This window comes from Sciurus carolinensis, chromosome 10 (assembly GCF_902686445.1).
Source record: "Sciurus carolinensis chromosome 10, mSciCar1.2, whole genome shotgun sequence".
Taxonomy (NCBI): Eukaryota; Metazoa; Chordata; class Mammalia; order Rodentia; family Sciuridae; genus Sciurus; species Sciurus carolinensis.
Genome location: NC_062222.1, coordinates 68,421,402 through 68,440,064, shown reverse-complemented (window position 1 = coordinate 68,440,064; position 18,663 = coordinate 68,421,402). Strand labels below are relative to the sequence as shown.

General features: G+C 36.9%; 1 protein-coding gene across 1 annotated transcript in view; it reads left to right on the top strand.

Moving 5' to 3' along the window:
- Pkd2 (polycystin 2, transient receptor potential cation channel) overlaps window positions 1-18,663 on the top strand; it is a 50,530-nt gene that overhangs the window by 24,163 nt on the left and 7,704 nt on the right. The window contains exons 5-13 of the mRNA XM_047566274.1: window positions 867-1,091; window positions 2,825-3,053; window positions 7,445-7,612; window positions 9,417-9,598; window positions 10,729-10,849; window positions 14,185-14,283; window positions 16,620-16,741; window positions 17,003-17,120; window positions 18,338-18,501. Coding sequence (XP_047422230.1) covers window positions 867-1,091; window positions 2,825-3,053; window positions 7,445-7,612; window positions 9,417-9,598; window positions 10,729-10,849; window positions 14,185-14,283; window positions 16,620-16,741; window positions 17,003-17,120; window positions 18,338-18,501 — 1,428 coding nt within the window. The remainder of the gene's footprint in view (window positions 1-866; window positions 1,092-2,824; window positions 3,054-7,444; window positions 7,613-9,416; window positions 9,599-10,728; window positions 10,850-14,184; window positions 14,284-16,619; window positions 16,742-17,002; window positions 17,121-18,337; window positions 18,502-18,663) is intronic.

The window sequence follows — 18,663 nt, the reverse complement described above, 5'->3', positions numbered from 1 at the left end:
AGGGTAAGTCACTGTGGCAGAGCTGCCTTCTAAACAGTGCTGAACTACTATTGTCAGGTCATCGAGATCATTTTCTTGAGAATTGAGTCAGACAGAATCCACATTTGTTATGTACAATGGGACAAATACCTTGTCAATGACCAGACTCTTTATCTACAATTTCTTGCTTAAAAGACACAAATTTAGTAGAAATTAGGAGATTTAGACCAAAGGTACTAAATAATCTTAAGACTTTTTCTAGGTTTTGAACGTGATTATACTTTCTAATACTCCTTTTTCTGCAAAATAAGCTACATTTAATCTCACATCATTAATAAGAGAAATTTCTTCTGCCCCCTACTCTGTGTTAGATACCTTTTACAGATACATAATTTCATCTCTCACAAAATGTAGGCATCTCTATTATAGGTATGGTGTCTATTTTCTATGGAAAAATGGAGAGTACACAGTGAGACACAGGGTGGATTGTCCCCTTTTAGCTGTGATTTTCATTGGGACTTGGAGTCATGTAGTCCCTGAGTATAGGTAGTCATCAGGGAAGGTAGCTATGAGGACTGGGGACTGATGGCAAAATGGACTGACTGTGGACAGATAGCCCTGTGTGTATTCTGAACTCTACCACCAAAAACTTTGGGACTCAATTGTCCTTAGTAAGCCTTTGGGCCCTCAATGCTAAATTGGGGCTAATAACTATGTAACAATTCAATAAGAAAACACTAATGAAGTACCACATCAAGCATATTACCCAGCACGAGAAGACAGTTCTTACCTACTTTATCTAACCAGGAACAAAACTGTCCTTGTAATTGCCATTGGTATTCCATTGATTTTACCTGTTTGTTTTTTGTTTTTGTTTTTTAAATTAGATGGATCTACACAAGTGAAAAAGACTTGAATGGGAGTAGCTACTGGGGAATAATTGCATCTTATAGTGGAGCTGGCTATTACCTGGACTTGTCAAGAACCAGAGAGGAAACTGCTGCCCAGATTACTAGCCTCAGGAAAAATGTCTGGTTGGACCGAGGAACCAGGGCAACTTTTATTGACTTTTCAGTGTACAATGCCAACATTAACCTGTTCTGCGTGGTCAGGTGCGTCTTGAGAGCACACACCCCTCCAAATTCTAGGTAGTATCTGTACAGCCTACTCTGGAAACAGGCCAGACAGCTCTTACCTGCAGCCAGATAAATGAAGATCCAGGCCAAGGGTAAAAACTGAAGGCTTAGTGGGACAAGATTTGAGGAAGGAATTTATGATTCTAGAATATTATAATTTGAAAAGAACCCTAAATCTAGTCTAAATTCATCTCAATTCCGGACCCTTTTCAGAAAAAGCACTTTGGTTTTTTAAGGTCTATCCTTAGCCATTATGAGGATGATCAGAGCTATATTCTTCATCACCATGTCCCAAAGCAACCAACCCTTGATTTCTTTTCCTGACTTTCCCACTCTCAGATGATGTCCAAGCCTTTAGGATATAAACAGTGTCAGAGGCCATACCTGATAGATTCCTAGGTAGCTGCTCATGCTGAAGACTGACCAAAGGCATCTGAGATGAGGTTTTCCTAATGATTCCAGGGGGATCAGAAGAGGTTAATGACAGGCAAGCAACTGACACTTAAGTAAATATCTCTATAAAAAGTCTAGGTATATCTCTCACTTAGTCTTAGTATGTCCTCCCTGGACTTTAACAGTGATGACCATCAAAGCAATTACTTCATTTTCCTATACTGTTTTCTAATTTTCTGAAAGTGGTTGACAAGTGCAGGGCCAGAATGGATCAGAAAGAGATGACATCAAGTCACTTCCTTCCCTTTCAGGTAGACCCTGAGGCTGTCACCAGACTCTGCTTTCAGTATTGCTTTCTTGAAATTGTGGTTCTCACTGCTACTCTAGTACTTCCTGTACCGGAGGAGATAGTGATGCCTTATAGCTTACCAACGGCTTTTAAATGTCTAAAATTATGAAGTTAAAGATTCTATTTCTAATTTGATAGGAAGTGGTACCTATAAGTGAATCATTGAACTTTCTTAATGTGATAACTGTAAAATGGGAATTTGGAAAGAGAATCAGTTCAATCATAGGAAAGCACTGATGATCAGTGCCATCCATATGATTGAAAACATGTTACTGCTTCAGACAATAGGCATTGATTGAGAGCCTGTGAACCCTAAAGCACTCGGGAAGGGAAAGAAAATACCCTGGAGGAAAGTATCTGGTGCTATTTAGGTATACCTAGTAAATGAATGAATGACTGTGAAGCTCATTCCTATCTCTATATATTGCAAAATATATATCCTACTTCTCAACCAGCTCATGTTTTGAGTGCATGCTTTGTATTTCTTTGGGTTCTTCATGTTGCCTAGTAAAATGAGTTGCATCTAATAGTACTAGAAAGACTTGTTGATTTGATTAACTCTCCTTTTTAAAAAAATATGCAATATTTTGAGCAGTACGAGTGCCAGAAAAATACAGGGGAGCCTGAAGAAAAAGAAATTCTTTGGGGGCTAGGGATATAGCTCAGTTGGTAGTGTTTGCCTCACAAACACAAGGCCCTGGGTTCTAATCCGAGCACCGCAAAAAAAAAAAAAAGAAAAAAAAAAAAAGAAATTCTTTGGGATGCAGATCTTGGGAATTCTCCTTTTATACCACAAGATTCTACAAGTATGTAGGTATTGACCATAATAAAATTGATTTCCCAGTAGCTTGGGGTGAACTATGGAAGCAGATTTATCACCTTATCATTCAGAGAAAGAAGAAACACCCTTCTCTGGCTATAACCATGTGTTGTAGTTGTTGTTTTAATTTTTCTTATTGCAATGCAGGTTATTGGTTGAATTCCCAGCAACAGGTGGTGTGGTTCCCTCTTGGCAATTTCAACCTGTAAAGCTGATCCACTACGCCACCACTTTTGATTTCTTCCTGGCAGCCTGTGAGATTATCTTTTGTTTCTTTATCCTTTATTATGTCGTGGAAGAGATATTGGAAATTCGCATTCACAAGCTACAGTATTTCAGGAGTTTCTGGAATTGTCTGGATGTTGTGATCATTGTGGTAGGTTGAAAAACAATACCAATTTCCCTACCTTATTCAAAAAGCGTGTTAATTACAGTCTTTGGTTTCCTCAGCACTGTGGATCTTGTTATTCCCAGAAGAAAATCTAAAATTTCCTCTTTATTACTTCCAATTCTGTGTTACAAATTGTTTTATATGTGAAAACTTTCTTACTGTGGTGTAGAGGGGCACTTACATTAAGCTCTCAATTAACCACACTAATCATGAGAACAACTCAGTAATTCATATTTTACTTTGGCCAGCCATATGAGATATAGGAGATAAAATTATTTATTTTGGGATTTTGCTGATGATATTTTCTTTCAACTTCTATTAAAAATAATGTATGTTTTTCTGCATATGTGTCAAGTTATGGCAAGAAGGAACATCCTGAAAGTATTTTGAGTGACAGAGTAAACCTCCTGTGGTTAAAAATTTCCTGCAAATAGTCCACAGAGAACAAAATTTAAGTTATGTCCATCAAAGTTCTCTGTATAAGGTATAAGAAATCATGAAGCACAGTTACATAGTCAAGACTACAGCAACCTTTAGACGTTGTGCCTGACCTTGACCATATTTTAATTTCTAACAGTTGTTTGATTTGTTTCCCCTTCACCGAATCAAATAATTAAGCATCATCTCAGTCACTTCCTTCCAAAGGCCTCAGTGAAAAAATGAATTGTCACATTTTTTTCTTCCTTCATCAACAATAGCCTTTGCCTAAGTTTTGTTACACATTTAGCCATGTAACCGTGTGCCTAATTATCACATGCTTAAAATTTTGGATAACATAGTGGTGTCATATTTTTCTGTCAGGTATCATCAATGGCCACTGCCTACCATAGAAATGAACCCCAGAAGTCTCAGGAAATTATTAATTATCCTTTTAGCACTCACTTTTGTCTTAGTCTTCCTGGTGACAATTATTCTTTCCCTGGCCTCTCTCCCCAAAATTCATTTGGTCTTTGTGAAGCATTTATGTCAAGTCACTATTAAATCATTTCTCATTACTATTATTTGAAAAAAACATAGACAACATGTCACTCTGTCAGTGAAAGGACACTTTAGGTAAAAGTAAACACTGCATGGGCGTGTATTTCATAGTAATGAACACTATTAGCACCAATCATAGTAATAACAATGGTCTGCTCACTAGAAGCTACTGGTTATGCACAGTTCCAAGTGCTTTTCATATACAAAAGCTTACTTAATTTTTACACTAATCCTCTTAACCACTCTGCCTTTGCTTCTGGAGCCTTGTGATTCAGAAAAAGTTTATACATAGAAAAAATTTCATACAGAATAGCTACAGTCTGGAACCTAGTGCAATCAAAACTGCCTCCCCTTTTCACGATGGCTGTGTAATGTCACACAGTTCACAAAAATCAAGGTAACTCCTGATTCCCACCTTCCCGATGTATTAATAATGAGCAGAGTTATAAAAGAATTTCAGTTCTTAAGGAAGTAGGAGAAGCAACAATTGTGGAAATAATTTTTCAAAATATTTCTCTACTAAGTGAGGGAAGAGTGCAGACCCTATACAGTAAAAATTATTGTGCAACACAATTATTGTTTGTAACTCTTAAGGATGGAAACCCTGCTTTGGGACTTATATGAATTTATTGAAGTTATTGAGAACAATGGCAAAAAGGTAAGTGTGATATTATACAAATATATACCAGATTTCTTTTGACCAGATGAGTTCAGAATTGACAAAAGACTAGTTGATAGGATTCATTTTTTTTTTTTTAGGGTACCAAAGATTGAACTCAGGGGCACTTGACCACTGAGCTACATTCCCAGCCCTATTTTGTATTTTATTTAGACACAGGGTTTCACTGAGTCACTTAGTACTTTGCTTTTGCTGAGGCTGGCTTTGAACTTGAAATCCTCCTGCCTCAACCTGCTGGGATTATAGGCGTGCCTCCCCTTGCTCATGGATTCATTGTTATTTAACTTGCATTTCCATCAGTGAAAACTTTGACTGCATACCCTAATATGTTATATGTGTTTTAAAAATTGTGTGTGCACGTGTGTGTGTGTGTGTGTGTACACATGTATTGGGAAAATTTAGAAGAGTAATATAAGAATGAATACAAATAGTATTCTAACACTTCCTTCCCACATACCTACAAGTTCATGCCACACTCCAGTGAGTTGCTGTGTACCTACTATGGACACCCCTGGGAAAATAGATGGTGATATGTGGGTCAAGGATTATTTCTGTGACCTAGCAGCCATGGCATTTTGCAAGTATATTTTAAAAACTTATTTCTGCTTCCCTTTGCATTTTGTTCTGATTTGACTGAATAGTGCCAAGACAGAGTTGAGACTGTACTTTTATAAAAGAACAATGAAGGACAATTGCAATCCTCCTTCTTATTTAAGATTCTTTCACCAACTAGAAGTAAGAGCATCCTTTCCACTCATCTTCAAACTGTACCCAGGCTCCGTGGCACCATCAAACCTATGAAAAGAGCCAAGGCTTTTTGTTTTATCTGACCTAAATTTGTTTGAATTCACCTAAAACCTGAAAAAAATTACATTCTAATTATCACATCTTGAAATTACTTTGAAATTGTTTCCCCTTTTCTCATTTTGTTTCTTCAGCAAATACTCTGAAGTCTACAAGTTTATGTCAGTCAGTTGTTCTAAGCTACAGTATTTCAAAGCTAGCAGAAATATTGAAAAAAAAAGACAATTACAGGACTAAATTAAAATAATGTTGATTGCTATGTCTCAGGGCAAAGGTGATTTAGTTATTCAACAGGTATTTTTAAATTATCTACTGTGTATAGCACTTTTCCAGGCACTGAAGATACAGGATCAAACAAATAACCAAATCTTCTGCCCTTGTAATGCTGACATTCTAATATGGAGAGAAAGGTCTTTTGTAGATGGTGATGAGAATCCCAAATATAATCAGGAGTAACCTTAACGACCCACATGCTCACAAACCTCTTTCCTCATCTCTCTTCTCTCATTCCTCATTTTGGGGGAAATGTTCCAAAGAAATAATGTAATATGATATTGATGTTGTATAAACGTCCACCATTTCCATATGTTTATGAACATTTCTCCTGTGCAGAGTAAAACCAACTGAACTGGGTAACAAATTGTACCATGTAAGAACTGTGTAAAGTGTTATTGTTGGATTTGCTTAACCAACCCCAGCTTCTTCACCCCTCTCGGCTGAGTCCAGGCACAAAAACATTTTCAGAGAGCTCTAAGGAAATGTTTCTGCCACCAGCACAAAAGTTCAAGATTGTCTCTGGAAATCCTTCACCAATAAGAAAAGAAAGATAGTGAGGTTGGCATTTTAACTGTGATTGTCAGCCAGGTGGGTCTTTTCTATGAAAATCACCTGGTCTCTCAGGAAGGTTTAATTTAGTGGTCTTTGGCCATCATTCAAAAGTAGAGAGAAGGAACAAGGAGGATCAGAACACCTGCCACAGCCATGTATTGCAGACTCAGACCCCACAGAGGGGCATAATTACTACAGAACTTCCAGCACTATCCACATAATGCCTGTTAATCCAGTGGTGATGGGTGATAAGGAGGGGCCGTTGTCCCCTCAGATCTTGTATAGCAGCCCCAAGATAAGGGCTTGTGAAAAGTTGTATGTCATGGTTGAAGAGACAGAAATGATTAAGAAAGAACCCATTAGCTTACATTCTTCACTCAGGTTTCCTGGAGCCTCTTTCCTTCATTCGTATCATCTTTTAAGATCAAGCATATTCTCTCCTCTTTTGCACACTCTTTTTCAGTGTGTCTGGTTTCTTCATCACCTCGTTTTCTAGGAGGCCAACTCTTTAGGAGCTTTTTGCATTATTTAGCTTTGTGTGCTTATCTTGTATGGAATTAAGAGTGTGAGTTTCTTGGGGATGGAGCTTACTCCATGTTCACTTCCGTGTGTTCTTCCTGATCCCAGACACTACTGTGCAGGTGCACATCTGCTGTGTGTTTGGTGAAGAGAGAAGAATGGATGACTGGAAGTTGGAGAATGAAAAGGCACACACATATCAAAAAAAAAAAAAATTGAAAAAAAAAATTGAAAAACCCCACAGAGATCAGGGAAAGATAGCAAAGGGGTAGAAAGTGATTTATATGTGGTTGGTAGAAAGATCAGAAGACAGTCCTTGAGTTTGGGTTTGTTGCATCTGTGGGCACAGGCCCATGGACACATGGACTCATTTGATTTCTATTCCTAAGTAAGGAAATACAAGCAATGTATTGTGTATGTCTTTTATGGTGGTGCCAAGCACTTGTCATTTGAGTGAGAGACTTTTAGGAATGCCATTGGATGTGTATATTGATCAGATGTGGCATCCACACTTTGGCGAAGAAAAATTAAAAGCAGTATAATAAAATGTAAGCCTTTTGTTTTCCAGCTCTCAGTGATGGCTATAGGAATTAACACGTATCGAACATCAAACGTGGAGGGCCTACTCCACTTTCTGGAAGACCAGAATACTTTCCCCAACTTTGAGCATCTGGCATATTGGCAAATACAATTCAACAATATAGCTGCTGTCACAGTATTTTTTGTCTGGATTAAGGTAATTGATTCACACCATGTTCTGGGTTTTTAGTAATATTTTTCCTTTCTTTCATTAACATGAGTCACACAGAAATTTGAAGGACTTGCACTTGCCTTTGTGGGCAAATTCTAGTGGCCAGCCAAATCTGCTCCATAATTTATATCAAATACAATTAGTGGGACTCATGGGATGGTTCCTCTCCCTATGGATGATGCTACTTTTCCTGCTGCCAGAATTCTTACAAGATCAGATGCTGTAGATTTCATTTAAAGTAAGCAAAAGAGGGCTTTTCAGTATGTTAGTTGGGCCTTGGGGACCAGGCTACTCTTAACATTGGGCTGAATCTGAGTTTTACCTGATAATGGTGTGACCAGGGGAGGAAAAGGAACTGAGATAAGAGATTATGTGCAGGAGATGGAGAGATGCTGCACCTGGAAATGGTTGTTAGAAGAATCTACTCTGTTCCAGGAAGCCAGGAGGAAGCTTTACCAGAACTTCGGCTGGGACAGACCCTTCCTCCCAGGAGGTCTTAACTCACTCATTTCCCCCTTTTCACAAAGTGTAATGTGTATTTCCAGGTGTGTGAAAGGTTAGGACATTTTATGTATAGAGACCCTCATTTTGGCAATGCAGGAAGTTTCATTAATTTTGAAGCAACCACCAACCTGCCACCAGCTCAGGTTCTGATTATGCTGTACAGACAGTAGCTTCTGGCCAGAGGTGGCTATTTACATTTGACTTTGAACTAATTAAGGTCATGTGTAATAAAAATTTGAGTTCCTTTGTCCCATTAACTACATTTTAAGTGTTCGTTGTGTGTGTATTACTGGTGGATACTCTTTTGGGAAATGGAAGTAACAGAACATTTCCTTCATCACAGAAGGTTCCCTTGAACAGCTGTTCTAGAAGGTGCTTACCAACAGCTGTGTGTTTTCCTGAATTAATGTTTACACCTGGAAGGCCTGAGGTTTATCAGAGGATATAGACCTCACCTTGTGTTTCTCATGCTTCTTACTCAGCTGTATGAGAAAACCATCTCCCACATAGTTGATGCACAAATAAAGGACAGTTACTGATATACAAATACTATTTCCTGATATTACTTGTAGTGTTTATTTGTTAGGAATTTTTCACTTTTAATCCTTTTTTGAGGAAAAATATTCTAGTTATTGTAATTGTTAGGAAACCTGTTTTCATGTTATTTTAACAATCCTGGAAAATGTGACTACATGAGGCTGCAGCTGTGTTCTCTCCCCTCTTCCTTCCAGCTCCAGAAACAGTGCCTGGCATAGGGTAGGGACTCAGCAAAAACTTTTTGAATAAAAGATTGATAGTGCTGGGTTCAGAAAACAACAACAAAAACCAAGTCATTTCTCTTTGCTCTCTTTTAGTCTTCTTGTGCTTTACATACATAATGTAAAACTTTCCATTTTCACATTTTAAAGTGTAGAGTTTGGTGGCATATAATATATGCACAGTGTGGGGCCACCATCACCACCATGCACTGCCAGAACTTTATTAACATCCTAACATGAAACTGTGCCCATCAGCACTGACTTCCCATCTCTGCTTCAACTCAGCCCCTGGTAACATACTTTCTACTCTCTTATTTATGAATTTGACCACTCTAAGTACCTCATTTAAGTGTGGTGGTACAGTTTTGACCTTTTATGACACAATTTCCCTTGCCATTCTGTTTTCAAGGTCTGCATGGTAGTGTGTACCAAATCTCATTCCTTTCATGGCAGAATAATAGTTCATTGTATGCATGTGCCACATTGTATTTATCCATTCATCTGTGAATATCTTCCCTCTTTTACAGCTCTTCAAATTCATCAATTTTAACAGGACCATGAGCCAACTATCCACAACTATGTCTCGGTGTGCCAAAGACCTCTTTGGCTTTGCCATTATGTTCTTCATTATTTTCTTAGCATATGCTCAGTTGGCATACCTTGTCTTTGGTGCTCAGGTTGATGACTTCAGTTCTTTCCAAGAATGTATGTAAGTATATTTGAAATTAGGAAGAAACATTTAATCACAGATGTAAGTGACTTCTCAAGGATAAGGAAATTTTCATAGTTGCTATTTGAGAACCATTGAAGTGTTTAAATTATTTATTCAAAATAAGAATGAGTTACCTTTCCAGAAACATTGACCCACCAATGCAAACTTGTTAATACCTTCTGAAATGCAGATATTTAAGATAGCCACCCTCAGGTACTGAGATATAGTGGAATAGCCACAGAAAACCAATATTCCAAGACCAAGATCTTCCTAGCACCCAAAATACATGGGAGTCTCTTAAGGGTCTTTTGTGTATATTTTCATTCTTGATAAATATGTTGCCATATATTTTGAACTTCCAGTTATTTTATAAGTAAAAGAATAGGTATTTCTAATATTCTAGGAGAAACTTAGAAGGAAACAGGAGATTTCAGTCTTTAGAGTTCCAAACACGTGAAAAAACGAAACCAAAAAAAGAGACAGTATAGGATTTCTGTGCCCTTTACAAAGGAATTAGTAGTTAGGAAAGGAGAGGAATAACATGACTGACGGTGGAGTTTATAGGGCTTTGTGCATGGGGAGAGCTCATCGCCTTAAGGTTTTATGAAAGTCAATGATGGAAATGATTTTACTAAGACCCAGGACTCAGAATGTCCAGTCACTTTTCCTTCACTTCGAATGAATGTGAGAATGTTGAATCATTGAACATACACAATTCTGGCCATCCTTTAAAAAAATCTTTTCTTTTTTTTCTTTTAAGAGATATTGTCTTCAGGCCCAGAGTGACCATTGTGGAGATATAGAATTGCCATGTTTTACCAGATTATGTTTTGGATTGTTACAACCAATTGCTATATAAATTATCTAATAGTAATTATATTTAATATTAACCAGATGGGAATAACATGTCGCATGAAAGCACATTATTATTCCAGACCACTTCCATTGTTGATATAAACAGCAGATTTTTCCAAAGGAGTTGATCATTTTTAATTATTTGGGAGCTATCCACACTGCCACAACAATCCCAAAATGTGAAATCATCTTTAAGAAATGTTGCATCAGTTGCTGGACATTCTCTGTTTCTGTATTGTGGTGTTGTGTTTTGTTTTGTTTTGTTTTTATAGCGTCACTCAATTCCGTATCATTTTGGGTGATATCAACTTTGCAGAGATTGAGGAAGCTAATCGAGTTTTGGGACCACTATATTTCACTACCTTTGTGTTCTTTATGTTCTTCATTCTTTTGGTATGTACACTTTTGTTTATAGTGAGGGGATTTAGATTTAATGTTCAACAGTCACCATCTTCTCTTTTCTTTCATGCTGTATTCTTCATTATTTTAAATAGAGACGAGGAAGTAGAAAAAATGATGATTTTGGAAAATTTATTTTACTTTTTATTCAGTTTTAAGTCTTAACAAATATTTCTTTTTATTGTCTTTCATTTATCCAGTTTCTACTCAATGAAAAAAATGTTAGAACAAGTGCAAATTTTTTAAATTATCTAAGACAATGCTTTGCCTGAAAGGTAGAATATGCTCACTTACACTTTTTTTTTAACACAGATGTCAACATTTCATTGTCACTTGCTAGTGTTACTTTGCATTTCACTCTCCTTTTAAAAAAATAGGAAAGACAAAGCAAGCTAGATCCAGGATATCATGAGTAGTATTTGAGTGAATTATTGCATTCCAAGATTACAATATTCTGTTTTAACTCATTTATGTTTCATACTTCGTAGATATCTAGTGACTACCTAGAAGGAATATGCATATCTTACCTATAAAACTCAATACAACAATGAATGTAAATTACTTTAAAATAACTTTTTGAGTCTCTTTATTTGGTACAAATTAAACACTTTCAATCTAAGCTAGTAAGATAGTTTTAAACTTTTTGGATTTTCTCTTAATATTTATGCATTCACTTAATCCACTGAAAGGTATTAAATTAAATCAGCTTAGGCACTGGGTATTTTTCATCTAACACTAAGATTTAATAATTTCCTTAAGAAAATAAGTTATTCCTATTTTCAGGAAATTGTATAAAGATCCTTTGTAAAAAGGTTGACTGATAACATTTTCAGTAATTGAGGGTAGCATCCTGGAAGTGTTCCCAGTTATTCCTGAACAGTAGATAGCATTCACTGATGGAGTCATGATGCTCTTGAACAGGAACAAAATGTGCAGCAGTCTCATGCAAGTCTGTTCCTATCTTGCTGTGTGCAAGCATCATGGCTAAGTTGTGAACTGAGCCCTCCTAAGTGTCTTCTTGTTATAGATAAATTAGCAGAAGCTTTAGCCTTTGTTGCTCTCTCACATTGGTGGTGCTCTTGACTCTGGGACACCTGAATATCTCCTCAGAAAACAGACCAGGAATTGAGAGTCCTGCAGCAGATCCTTCAGTTGACCTCAAGCCACCTAGTGTTCTCAGTGATCAATCTACCAAATGAGGGACAGAACTGATGATTTGAACTTCTCAGATGAGGACTCATTTAAATGTTGTATTCAGAAGGCAGCACCTTGAGATCATTCAGTCATTTTATCAGATCAGTCAGCAGAGCAGTAAACAAGATCTTAGTATTTCACTTTATATGAAAACATAACTTTAACAGTGCTGCATTAGCAGGAACTATTCTCCCTGCATCCCATAGATCAAGATAGATGGTAAATGGATAAATTACTATAGACAGGCGGTTACTTTCAGTACACACTCATCTTTTGAGCAAATAACAATTTGAGTATAGGATTGGCTCCCTTTGCAAGGTGCCTGGTGTTAACTCATTGCCTCTGTTTAAAGTGAAGAGCCTTATGTTTGTGTGAAGAGGCTTATTTGATTTAGGAGCAGAATCACTACTTCCCCTCCACACACACAGAATGATCTCCTAGTACAGAGGCCCATCTGACAGCTAGGTGACCCTGGTGAGACTAGATGGGGAGGAAGAGGGCGAACCTTCTCTCACCACCCCTTCAAGAGCTTTTCTCTGACACTGTGTACTTTTCAAAATGTCTTTGGAGGACCCACTCTTGAATCCATTTCAAAGAGGACATTTGAAAGCATCATGTAGCTATTGGAAAACCAGAATACATGTTACATGCATGGGATGGGAAGGAGAAGGTGGAAGGCATTCTGACAGAAATTACCCTCCCTTCAAATGGAGCATTTAGCCTGGAATTTATAAGTATTTTATGTTCTGTTCTCACAGCTTCAGAACACTAGTATTCTTTCTGTTGAGAGTCAGTAGGCTTCTAAAATGAGAGCCCTGTTTTTTTACATATCAATGATTCTATAAATATCAACTCCATCACTGTATCCCTATAACATTACAGATAGTGTATAGTGAATATAGTGTATATTGTATAGTAGGAGGCATGCGGAAGATACTGAGAATGCCATGGTAAAGCAAGCAGAGTCTGACTCTGCCCTGATAAAGAGTTCATGGACTTTCATGTGGGAAAACAGAAAAAAATTACAACCACCACCCACTCTATCCTTACAAATCACAGTTAGGTACAAAGAGGAAGAACATGTAAAAGAGGGACCTGATCTATGGGGTGCAGTGCTTGGAGTAAGTTTATTGCAAACAGATGTTGTGAACACAGAACATTACCACTGGGAAAGGAAACCTTAGGAGAGGGAACCAAGTAGCTGTCATTGAACGATAAAGGTGCCAATAAAGTAGCCCTTGCCTTGCATTAGGACCCATCCTGAGCACTTTGCATAGTGTCCCATTGTCCCACACTACTAATCTGTAAAGGAAATACTGTAACTTTACCTTTTTATAAATGCAAAACAAATCCTAAAAATGAGACCTAAGAAGGTTGAACCACATCTTAGCAGTTGCAAAACTGGAAACCAATTTTACTTGACTACAAAGTCTACATCTTTCCTGCAAAGTTTTTTTTCTTTTTTTCTTTAACTGTTTTTCTACTTGGCCTATAATACTCCTATTTGCAGAGATTTTTTTCCTGTATTTTTTATTTTTGCATTATCGCTGTGTGTAATGGTGGAATTTGTTGTTACATATTTATACATACATACAACATAATAATATAATTTGGGCTATTACTTGCCATGATCTTTTAAACTCTTCAAAATATATCATATAAATCTCAAATATGATCATATAATAAAATTTGATATAGGCATAGAATTCTGCTTGTTTGTATTGACTGTTGATATTTGAAGAACTTTTTATAGATCTACATCCATAATAGACTTTTTTACATATATGTCACTTTTTTATGTATGGAACAAAACAAGCAAAAATAATAAAATAATCCACTCTTCCCAGGTAAAGATATTAATATTTTGTGCCATTTTACTGTCTCATTTTGCAAAACATGTCAACATATATATGGTTTTATAAGTGACGATATATAGTATATTTTCCTTTGGCATGACTTAATGGAGAAATTTTTTTTGATGAAAATGGTCACAAAGCTGCTTATGACTTCACAAAGCCTTCTAATTGAGGGAAAAAATGTGAACAAAAAAGCGTGTGTCAATCATTGTGTTAATGTTTACAAAATACATTTAGGCTTCCTCCCTTAAGTTCTACCTTTCTTTGATTTACAAACAGAACATGTTTCTGGCCATCATCAATGACACCTACTCTGAAGTGAAATCTGATTTTGCCCAGCAGAAAGCTGAAATGGAGCTCTCAGACCTCATCAGAAAGGTAAGGTTGTCCCAAATTCTCGGAATTTAAAAATTTCCTATGTAAAATAATAATTGTCTCAAATTTCCTGATCAACATTGATCCATTGAAATTGTTTAAAATAAGGAGTAGATTGCTGTGTGTCAGTAATTATTTAAATGTTCTTTATCTTGGAGGCTTAAGAGCAGTGGTGTTGGCTTGGACATAAAGTCAGGGAATCCTTTTATGCCCTGAATTCAACTCTTAATAACCTTTTTGACTCTTAGGAGCTGAGCTCCTCTGTGTTTGAACACTTCCTCTAATTGACTCTCCCTTTCAGATCCCAGTTTCAGAATAAACTGGAAGGCAAGATTATATAAACCCATTTTCTTTTGTATCTCAATTACTATTTTATAATAAAAGAAAAAGTTTAGGATGACAATATTTAGTACCTTTCCTTTTACCCTTGACCTTCCAAGGGCAGTTGTAAAATGGTCAAAGGAAAAGTTCCCTGGATTGCGGCCACAGCCTGGGGCCTGAGGACTTCCACTTCCTCAGCTTCTCAAGCAGATCAGATGTTGAATAGAAGGGCAGGACAGGGAAGTGGGGCAGCTTCATTTAAAATAAAAATTTTACTGTAACAAATAAAGACTTTTGAAGTATACAACTTGTTGTCCAACATCATGCTGGTAAATTGAAGGGCTTCTTGACCCCGTCTTCAGTTATGTCAAGTGTTGGGACCATGTTGTTTGTGGATCATGCTGGAAGGGAGAATTCCAGCTTCTTAAAGTCCCTTGGATGGGACCTAAAATCCCTGTTACCTTAAATTTAGCATCACAGTTGCCTACATTTTAGCAAATCTCCATCATGTGTAGAAGTTCTCCACACTGTGCAGTTTTGATACAAACAATGTTCAGGTACCACAGTTTCGTTACATAACACTAGGTATTCAAAAACCTGCTTCAGACTTGAGTTATCACAGCACATTCACTGTGAGTAATAGCACAAAGTAAGAACTCTACTACTGGCTCTTTCATCTACACATCAGTACCTAAGTAGCAGATGTGCCTCACACTTGGGGACCTTTGGTGACACTGCTTCCTGTCTGCTGCTGATTGGTCACTGGACATCTGCTGCTCAGTTCACGTAGTGACAAAGTGCATAATGTTGCTTTTTTGTCCTTGGTGGTAAACCTAAGTGACATTTACAGACATGATGATAGAAAAAAATTGAAAGAGCCAGAAACATGAAAACACAGGAAAGGAAACACAGTAAACCTCAAAGTGAAATCAAAACAAATGCCATGGTTTTCCAGAAGAAAGAGCTGAGCATGGGAATGTTGATACTGCCACCACTTGAGAGATCCAGGCGAACAGCCAGAATGACAGTTTATCAACATCAGTAAGGACTGTGTTTGTGATAAAAAGGATGAAGCTGTCTTGGAAGAAGTGATGCCAGCAGAAATCTTTATATAAAAAGAAGAGTTATTACAGATATTTCACAATAGTAAAAGTACCAAAGAACAATGTTGGAAGATGATACATATTTAGAAAGCAATATGACAATCCACTGATGTACAGAAAACACATTCATTTCAAATCGTTTGGGACGAAATGAAGAAATATTTGAAAAGAAGATGACAAACTCAGTTCAGACTGTTCTGGATACTTTTCTTTTAAACAAAGAAATATAACAATTTATTTTTCAGTATTTCTAGTGTTTTAAATTTCAATGCACTAAGTATTCTATTTTTTTATTAATTTATAGCTGACACTAAGGTAGTTTTTAATGTTGGAAAGCTACCCCTGCTTATAATTTATTTGTTTGTTTGACTCTGTGGTGCTGGGTATCTACCCAGGGTCTCACATATGCTAGGCCACCACTCTGTCATTTACTACACCCCAGCCCTGACTCTGTAGTTTGTTAGTGAAAAATTCTCATCCATATTTCACTGGGATTTTTTTTTTGCATACTTAACATGTGTAAGGAAATTACTAATTGTGAGACAAGGAAAAGATAATTAATACATGACTCAGATTTCTTGGTATTTTTAAGAATGTTACATATTCCTATAAATTGGGGAGCTGATAGCTATGGAATATGTAGTGATTTCTATTTGTCAACCAAACCAAAAACACATATGAAGGAAAGGGCCTTAGTTTTTAATTTATTGAAAACCCCTTACTTTTTCCATCTGTCTTCTATAGGAGTTTCATGGAAAACTAAGGATATATTCACTATTCATTCATTTAACATACATTTGAGTGACTAAGTTTTATCAGTCAGTGGGTTTATGTTTGTTAATGCTACAAATGAGAGAGAAAGCAAATGCAAAAGCAGAAAAAACTAACCAGAGTTTTGTTTTGTTTCCCCATTAGGGCTACCATAAAGCTTTGGTCAAACTAAAACTGAAAAAAAATACTGTGGATGACATTTCAGAGAGTCTTCGGCAAGGGGGAGGCAAGTTAAACTTTGATGAACTTCGACAAGATCTCAAAGGGTAAGAGTGACACAGACTGGGTCTCTAGGGAACTCTAGGAAGTTCCCGTTGCTTCATGACAAGGCAGTTTCTGACCCAAATACTCATAGAGAAGCATAGTTATTTCATAGGCAGCTGTCTTTCTGGAACATACTCTGAGAGGAGGACAGGTTCCCACCACTCATTCAGTGATTTCTCTTTCCTCCTGCATTTTGATTTCTCTATGTTGTGGCTGGACCATGTACAAGAATGAATTCATCTGTATCCTCTCAATAATTTCAGGAAGGGCCATACTGATGCAGAGATTGAGGCAATATTCACCAAGTATGACCAAGATGGAGACCAGGAGCTAACTGAACATGAACACCAGCAGATGAGAGACGACTTGGAAAAAGAGAGGGTGGGTCTAGGTTAGGAGAACATGATTTGATTCAGCACCCACCATGTATCAAACACTGCACTAAGTGGTGGCATTTTGGGAATCTCTCTCCCCTTTGTGCTTGCTCTCTTTCTCTCTCTCTCTCTCATGCATTTATTCCCAAAAGGGATATATAAAACATAGATGGATACAATAAAACCAGAAAAAAAGGTTAAAAAATACATTATGGATAAAGCTAATAAAAACTGTGTTGTATAACTAGGCACATACTCATAAAGACTGTGCAACAGGCTTGACCTTTTTGGCCCTGAACTTTCTGATAGTCAGCTTGAAAGAGGAGCTTAATTACTTGAATCATTCTCTATGTCCAAGAGAGTGAGAAAAAAAATTACCAGATGATAAAAATCTCTCTCTGGTTGTTCTTTAAATTATTAACTTTTATAGTAAAATAAAATTATCATGTGCCTTTCATTTGAATATTTACTGCAGAATAATAGAAAGTAAAATTAATAGTTGGGTATGTTGGTATCTACATAGTACCACCTACTCAGGAGACTCATGCAAGGATATCTGGAACCCAACTGTTGGAGGCCAGCCTGGGCAACATGGAACCCATCTCATGTAATAAGTAAATAATAACAATAAAATAAAATATTAAATGAGCTCATGTAACAAGAAAAATGAACAGTTTTACCGTTAACTTTTAAATATAAATGTTTAAACAACAACAACAACAACAACAAAATTGAGGTATAGAGGACCCAAATGAATGGTAACACACAAAGCCACTTTCCTCTGAGGAAAAGTCTAGAATAATTTTTACTAAACAATGCTCCACACAAGATTGTCCAAAGGTAACAAATTTCAACATTCATTGTGAAATGTAAACACAGAGACAGTGAATGAAATTTTCTCAAGTCTGCATTTAGTCAAAATTCTGAGATTATGTCCTATCTTATAGTTATTGAATTTATCTTTTACAAAAAGGTGATAAGCATATTCTTTCATTTCCTTTTTTTCTTTGTTATGTTCTTAATGTTCTTTCTTGTTCAAACAAAAGGTTGGCAACTCCTCATTAATAGTTAAAAATGTGTCTTAAAATGTGTCCATTCCACAATATGGAAAAATGAGGCAAACTGGTCTGGCCTACACCCATTTCCTACTTGCCCAAGACCTTGTTCAATTCTGCATGCAGTCTTGGTGTGCCTCTCTCCACTGGGTGACCCCATATCCTGCAGGAGGATCTGGACTTGGACCACAGCTCTTTACCACGTCCCATGAGCAGCCGAAGTTTCCCCAGAAGCCTGGATGACTCTGAGGAAGATGACGATGAAGACAGTGGACATAGCTCCAGGAGGAGGGGAAGCATCTCCAGTGGGGTTTCTTATGAAGAGTTTCAAGTGTGAGTATGAAGGAACTGGCAGAATTTTGGTGCAGCAGAGTCTGGATGAGATGTGGCAGTTTCCCCTGCTTTTCTTTCTTTTTTTGTAATTAGTAAAGATATTGAGTCTTTGTTTTTTTTAACTTTCACCATGTACTTCATATTTTATTGTTTCTTTTTAGT